The 8,225-nt window shown below is 38.3% G+C and overlaps 1 protein-coding gene across 3 annotated transcripts in view; it reads left to right on the forward strand.

The window, feature by feature from the left end:
* AHI1 (Abelson helper integration site 1) overlaps positions 1–4,445 on the forward strand; it is a 94,046-nt gene extending 89,601 nt beyond the window's left edge. For 2 of the 3 annotated variants that reach the window (XM_063329537.1, XM_063329538.1), the window contains exon 25: positions 3,082–4,445. In XM_063329537.1, coding sequence (XP_063185607.1) covers positions 3,082–3,310 — 229 coding nt within the window. In that variant the 3' untranslated portion in view covers positions 3,311–4,445. The remainder of the gene's footprint in view (positions 1–3,081) is intronic. The other variant, XM_063329541.1, reaches the window with a different exon arrangement.
* Positions 4,446–8,225: the final 3,780 nt, after the last annotated feature.

Genomic DNA, 8,225 nt, shown 5'->3' on the forward strand with positions numbered 1-8,225 from the left:
ATGTGGGACCACAGATTTAAAATGTGGAATCACATATGGTTTAATCAAATTCAGGAATTTCAAGTCATATTAAATGTGAAATATTCATTTTAATGGAAACTAAGGCTGTCCTGAGAAGAGGTCACACAGAAGTGTCTTATTGAAGCAACAGCGCCCCAAAACCGCTTCAGTTACTTTTCAAAAAGGTAAGAGAAGAAACCTACATGCCTGAGTCGCTGGAATGTGCCTCCCTCCTCCAGAACTATAGGGAGCAGGAGCGTTGTGGAGATGCCAGTCTGAAGTCATGCTTCATGTCATTGCTGTCCCATCTGGGTGAAGAGCAGTGTCGCAGAGCCACATTCACAAGCTTTCAGGGTACTGTGCCATTTACACCTGATCATTAGTGAAAGATGCCATAAGGGAGCATTTGATGTTACACCTTGTCAGGGGAGAACTAATTTGGAAGGGAGGGAGATAGACATGTCAGTACTACACAGTGCTGTGTTTTCCTTACATGTACGGGTCATTCTAGGCTTTATTATGTTTCTGCTGCATTTGTCCCCAGTGTTCGTGTTTTGTCTGACATGGAGAGGGCAGTTTTCACTGCATGTTTTAAGATCAGAATGCAAATCTGCATAATATCCATTCCTAGTGTAAAGCTTGACTCTGAAATGATGTATTTTGCAAGCTCTTCTATGAACTAGAACATAATGAAATGTGATTCACTTGCCTTTCTAATTATAGTAGTGACTGCACATAACAAATTTTTTTTCAGAAGAGACTACAAGGTTTTGCCTTATTTTGAGAGCTAGAAGAGAGAAGGATCTTCTGGCATTTCTGATGCCAGTAGTTTGAAACACTGTTCCCTGTTTCTGTTTATAGGCTATCTATGTAGTACAAATTAGATAATAAACCATCTCAGAAGCATGGCTGCATATTTTTCATGAAAACTCTGACGCCTTTGTACCTGAAGCCATGACCAGCAGCCTCTGTGACAGAACTGTAGTTTTCTTGTTCACTGTAGTTGATGTGTCTTGAAATAACCTTAAAACATTACATGCATGTAAGTGTTGCAGTCTTAACTGGAAAAGTTTTCTACTTTAGCGTCTAAAAGCTGTATCAACGTGACTTGAGGACCAGTCCAATCTGTACTTAAATAGTTGCTCCACCTAAAACATTCTATTATCTTCCTGTTTTCTGTGAAAATACACTGAATATCCATGTCACGTGCTAGTATGTAATAGGAATTATGCAGTAAATAAACTTCGTCAGAATCAAGTGAGATGTGATTGCCAAGTACGCGCTTTCACTATGGAGCAGTGAAACTGTAGCACCTGCACAACTCACTATACCTTTATTTGAGCCTCCAAATGGATGTTTGCTCTTGTGCCTATATAGAACAGTATTCAGTACAGCCACAATACCTGCTGTAAATGAAAGTGAATGGCAAGCCCTTATGACATGTCTATCTTTCAGAATTTCTGGATGGAAAATATGGTTTTGCAATAGGAAAACAAACCTTATGCAAGATGGTAGTAGATTTTTATCTTAGCCAAGCAGTTAACCTGTCTTCTGCAGACTCTAGAAGAAACAGCGGTCTCCACATAATAGATGCTAAGTGAACTAAAGTTTTTATCTAAGTATCTCAAAGCTTCGATACATCATCACAACTGATGTTCAAATAATAAAAAGATAAAAACTAGTTCTCAAAGTTTGAGTAGCTTTATGCTGAAAAACTGCATAGTAGCCTCACCCTATGAATATTAATGGTTATATACGATCTGTCAGTACAGTCGTTATCTCCTTAGATAGATTCCCATTGTACAGTTTTGTTGAGGTACACTAGGTAGTGCTCTTTGCATAAATTTACAAGTGATTACACATCAGACCCAGCTGAACACTCTGGTAGGTTGATACTTATATTACTGATTAATTATGATTTTGTACCCTGCTTTCCTCATGCAGCAGTACTTCTCAAAGCGTTCCAGGAATCCTAACACAGAGGGTCTTAAACTCCAGAACCTTTTACTTCAGGATGTTCTAGTGTTAGAGCTGCAGCAATTAATGTATTCATGAATACACAATTTAGCTTTAAAAAAAATTCAAACTATAGGCAGATCGTCATCAGTCCATTAGCAAGGATGATGTGTAAAAAATTTTCTTCTATAAAACATGATTACATTAGGACAGTATCACCAACAGTAATGCTCTTGCAGCACCCTTTCTGGGGAAACTGCACACGTCTCATGACACTCTTTAGTCTGGATTCATCCACTCACTTATGTGTTTCTGCAGCTTTCAACGTAAGAGTTCTGATCACAAACCAAGACCTCTTTGTGCTAGGCACAATACAAATTTTGAACAAAGACAGTACCTGCCCTTGAAGGGTTACAGTCGAAGTATTATTACATATTTATAGTTAAGTAAAGTTAAAACTTCTGCCAATAGTGGAAATTCGTGGTAGAAGTGGTATAACGTCATCTGTAAGACCAGTCTAATTCCCTTGTTAAAGGCACTAACTAGAAAAGATACAGAAGCTTGCCTGATGCTTTTGGCATTGTATGAAGTCTGATAAGCATGAATAGACATTAAAGTGATTTCTGATTTTACAAATCTGTCCTAGTTCAGGTAAATTAAAATGGAAAACTAATCTTATGCACCTTGCCTGCCTGTCTTATCTTGTTGAATAAATAAACCAGAAATCTCTCTTTAATTGCAAGTATTTTGGTGTTTGAGCTTAGGAAAGAAAAAAAAAAAAGTGCAATGGCTTTTATGAGAGGAGGAGACTGGTAATTTGTATTTTCTAATTACATCTGTTGACTATTGATCAAAACTAGCTGATTTTTAAGATCATGAGCAGTTCTTCTCAAAGCAATGCTGTGATATGTTGAAAAGTAGACTAGTGGAGTGGTCTCATCTTGTCTTCATGTTTTTTCTCTTTGTTCTGCTGTGGAATGGTATTTTTTTGTAGCTGTTTCAGCATTGTACTCAAGGGAGACAGGCAGACAATTGCTCTAACACATCAGCTGTGCATGGAAAAAAGCTCTGAATTTGGGCTAACTTTGTGTTTCTTTTACTCTTTTTATATCCACCTTCCTCTAGAGGTGCAAAGAAAAAGAAGAAAAGGATACAGAAGAACGAGTTAGAAAATCAGCACAACTTGATGGGTCTCAATACTCCTGTATCGTCAGTTACAGCTAATGGTGTTGAAAATGAGCCTACAGCCCATGAAGTGGAATTGAAGAAGAAGAAAAAGGCAGTGAGAGGCTCAAACTTAAGGGCAAGTGGAAAGACAAATATTGCCTTTGAGCCTGAATGCTATGACGTATAATCATAATTTAATTCTAAATACTGGTGTGATATTTGGTATACACATTGAAGGCAGTAACTACGATCTCACTTCTAGGATGAACAAGAAACAAAGAATAGTTAAAATACTCAAATACGCAAAATGGCGCCAGTTGTGACTTACCAATGGACTTACCAACCTTTTTTTGGAAGACTTTTGCCCTGGGTTCCATGAAATCAACAGAACTTGAATGTTCAGCTCCTCACTGGACTGGTAAAATCTGAAAACGACTTTCATATTTCATGAGAACCCCACTGACAAATACAATGTTAACGAATTTAATATCTGATGACACCTTAACTTAGGCTAAGCAGGCATTTCTGTAGACTACATGTAGAGCAGAGAATCAAGTGAAAAAGTGTGATGTAGAGCAAAATAAGCCCATCCACAGCATAAGTTATTAAATTAGCATTTTAAAATGTGTTGTAAGTAAGAGAAGAGCGTACAGAATGGTAAAATTCCAAAGGAGCGCTGACATTGCAGTGTACCTGAAAACAGAAGCTTATTTTTAAAAATACTTTCCTGACACCAGATATTCACTTGGAATGCATTTTACAGCTCTGCAGCAAATTGTTGAGTAACTACCTATGCAGCTACACTGTCGTCAGTGGGACTACTCACGCTTCCTAATGTAAATAAGTGTTACAAATTCCAGGCAGTTCTGTTTTTCAAATGAGGTTTTCTGCACATAATAAAGGTGCATTGCAGCTTTGTCAGAGTTCCTGCCTGCTTTGGCAGCAGTCTTGCCAAATGTACTTTCTTTTGTCTGAATGAAATATTTCATATCCAGCTGTGCTGTTTGTTTTACTTGTAGTTCTTATTCACTTTTAAGTGTCATTAATCTATTTTTTTACTTGAGTATTATGTTGTGAACTTTTACTAATGACTTCACTAATTATCTACAGTGCTAAATAATTTATGGTTTGTATTAAAGGAAGCACTTTCTATCAGTTAGTGTTGGCATTTTTTCTGGCTGATGATGTCCAGTTTATTTTTACTCTACTAGGAAATTCTTCCTCCTCCCCCTCTGAAGCAATAAATAACATAAAATTAGAAAGCCCTTATTTAGTAGACAGGGCACTTGATTCCATTAAAAAAAGAAGTGAGAATAACAATGTTGGGCACTGATGTGTGAAATGCACCCAGATGCAGAGGACTAGTTGCTATATATTGTAATATCTTCCCTGCACATGTTTTAAAGCCAAAAAAAATCTGTAAACTTGTTTCTTTTGAGTAAAGCACAGCAGCAAATACTCTTTTTTTGGTTCCACTGGTAATTGTCCTTTGCCAACGGTCCTAGCTTTGCTTTGCCTAGAGCACGTGTATGGAGTTCTCCCCTAAGTGGGACTTGCATATGTGTACTGGAAACTTATTAATGTCTCTTTCCCCGGTCAGATGTGGTGTAAAATTATCTTAGTCCTGGGACTGGCCTTCTAGCGAGGTTCCTCATCTCTCTGCTTTTGCAATCTATTCCAATTTATCGTTCTGTGTGACGTGTGGGATTTAAAGATTTTATAATAGAGGAAAAATCTCAACATCTAACATTCCCTAAAATGTCCTGGATCACATTGAAAATAAGGGCAGAGCATGACATCAGGCTCCACGTCAGGGAGAGCTGAGCAGTAGCCAAGATCTGGGAGCTCATTGGAAAGCATTGTAAAATGTTAATTTGGCATTGTGGACACCGAAGACAGAAATAACACTTCAGATAAACACCACAGAGAGATGGTAGTTCTAATCAAAGGCACAGCACCTCCTTTCATGCTTGCGAACTAGGGCTCCAATTATGTTCACTGCTCTGAAGCTGAATAGAGCTGCTTTGCCACACTTTCCAAATTGAGAGGAGAGGCAGCAGTAGTGTCTTCCAAGGCACAGTTCCAAATAACAATTAAGCAGAAGGAATCAGATAAGAGCCAAACATGAAAATGCAGGGAGTTGAAAATAAACTTTTCATAATGTTTTCTTGTAATTGCAGTAGCTTTTGTTTTGTTTTTTAATTTTTTTTCCTCCCTACCACAGGGTTGTTTAGAGACTTCTATTGCTTTATATACCATGTCACTGCGGTACTAGAGTTTTCTGCATTCATTTAACAGAAAATGAACAAAAAGACCTGAAATTTAAAAAAAAAAATAGTCTAAGTGATCCTTCTGTATTAAAATTAGAACCTTCAGACTAAAATATCTTAAGTCATTAACATGGCACAATGGCAAAGTTTTTAGCTTTTGTTCAGAAATATGGCCAATAGATTCATTTTAAGAAAAACTGCTTTTCTCTGCAGTGTTAGTAGATTCTTTATTTTTCAGACGTTGCAGTTCAGATTTTCTATTTACAAGAAAGGGTAAAACTTTTAAGCAGTTTGGATTAGGACAGTGGTTAAAAAAAAAAGAAGTTTTTAAATTAAACTGTATTTAATGCTTCTTGTTTCTGTGTTAATGCAAACTGGGTTTTTTAAAATCACTTTAAAATGAACATTGTGTACGTTTGCTGAAAATTGTCCAAGTATTTAAAGGACTTAAATTTCAGTGGAAGAAAAGAATTCCAGAAGGATTCTGATTGCCTACTGAAAATTTTCCTCCTTTTTTTTTTTTTTTTTTAAGTTGAAGAACTACCTTAAGTATCCTAAAACACGAGTGCCCTGCAGAATTGCTCCCTGAGGTGTGAATTAAAATGCAGAATTATAAAAATCTATTTGAAGAGTTTTTAGAGGGTCATACAAGTTCATTGCTGGAACAAAGCATATAAAACCTTGTTTAAAAAAGGGTAAATATTAGATGTTTAGAACTGCCTGCTGATAACAGCATAGTAGGTCTTTCATTGTTCTGGTGTTTTTAGGTTTTGTGTGGGTGGTTACAACATACAGTTCCTATTACGTTTTTATGATATGACAGAGACATCGAGAACAATGCATAAATTAACAAAATAGAAAAGAAGGGAGGGCGCATTTTTCCTGTGTTTTCCCAATGGCCATCAGACTGCATTTATTTCTTTTTTCCTTAAAAGAATTTGAGGAACAGACATCATAAAACACAATAAGTGTATTTGTAGCATCACTTAATTCAGAAGGCGGTAGGGGATGGATCACAGTCAAACAAGGGCTAATGAGAACACAGAGGAACATGACAACTGAAAGTCTCTGTTGACTAGTGAACTAAATCTGCCGGCTGGACCCGATTGTCTGCTGGAGAATTGAATGTCAGGATCATTTAGGGTTAACAATGGCCCATTACAAGCAAAAGCAGACAGCTATGAAAAATAGCCGGCATGGTAGCCATTCTGCAGAGATCGTGGATACAAACTTGATAATGAGGCACTTCATTCACTACATCCTTCTGCTCTAATTGCTAAGGTGAATAGGAAATACTTCATTTAAGGCGGGAACAGACTAAAGCAAAAACACTTGTTTGGTAAACACAAAGAGTGGTGGGGGTTTTTAATGATCCTTTTCTAGCACGTATAAAATTAGTATGTGTGCGGTGCAACCTATTTTATGGATGTGGAAGTTGGGAGGGGATAGAAGTGTTTTCTGAATAGTGGAGGGAGGCTAGGCAGATTCACGCACAAGTTTCTACCGTGGGGGTTTTCCCTTTGCGTTCTCTTCGATGACTAGCCGGAATGTTTTGGACAAATTAATTTATGGACGTACACCTGCACTTGTGAAAACAGGCTGTGTTAGTTCAAGGAGTTTTATTGCTTGGAGTATAAAATATGTACATTAGGAACAAAACTGCTGCACGTAAGGAATAGAAACGAGAGGAGGTCTGAGAGAGGGAAATAAGCAACTTGAGAAGACGACTGTTGTCTGGGGGAGACTTGCATGAATGTGGCAATTAGAAATTGGAACTTAAGAAGAAGGAACAGAGGACAGCGAGAAGGCGTGTTACAGCAGAGCTTTGGTGGCTTCAGTCATGTTTTTTAGACCTCAGAAATTAAGATTTTTGACCACTTCATTTTTTAACACGTTTAAGTTTTGTGCTATTTACAGGAGTTTTTTGGGTGAACTCTTAAAACCCATGAGGAATATTCTCCTGTGTCTCCCCAGTAACTCATAACGCGACACTGTCTTAACTCTGAGATACAACCCGGAAAGGTCCGTGTCTTCTATGGCTTGCAGTGCTGCTGGGATAGCTGGAGCTTTGGCTCCCTGATTTCTGGCACAGCTCTTCAGAAGGCACCTTTATGGTTGTTGTCTGGTGCAACAGGCACCTCTGCCTTGATTCAGTCCGCTCCAGCCTCTTCATCCGGCGCAAAACAGGCAGAGCAGAGATGAGAATTTCACACCAAGCTGTTTTGAACACTAAATATCGTACGGTCCTTTTCTTACATGTAGATGTGCTGTACTCGCAGTGGGTTTGGCCAGAGTTTTGTCCTTTGTTCGGTCTGTTGTGTGCCGGTCCCTTGCTGCCTTCCCCTTCAGAAGGGTCTGTTTTCCAGCAGTGACACATAGACGTAGAGTCCCGGTCCTGCAAGCTGCTCAGGGTAAACGGACCCCTTTATTCAAAGCTCCAGCAAAGTCAGTAAGGATTAGGCTTTCAGCAGCAACATCGCAGCCGTAGTTTATTTATTAAGGTACACTAACTTTAACAACTTGGAAAAAAAATTTCTAGCTCGCACTCATAAGTGAAAATGATAGCTCTGTGTTTCATCTAGAACTCTAGCACCCGACTTTTTGTGAGGACTGTGTCAGGCCAAATGAATTTGCACCACGTTTGGCTGCGGCAAGCAAGTTTACAAGTCCTGTCTAATGCTCAAATGCAAATACTCGGAAGAAACTGCAGATGCCACTTTTAGCGGAAAAATGTTTCCACACTGGTAAAGCAATATCAGTAAAATCTATACTCTGAGCAGACATCAAATTTTTGTTGCACTTATATCGCCTGCACAGGCAGGGAGTATAATA

Source organism: Chroicocephalus ridibundus, chromosome 3 (genome assembly GCF_963924245.1).
Source record: "Chroicocephalus ridibundus chromosome 3, bChrRid1.1, whole genome shotgun sequence".
Classification (NCBI taxonomy): domain Eukaryota; kingdom Metazoa; phylum Chordata; class Aves; order Charadriiformes; family Laridae; genus Chroicocephalus; species Chroicocephalus ridibundus.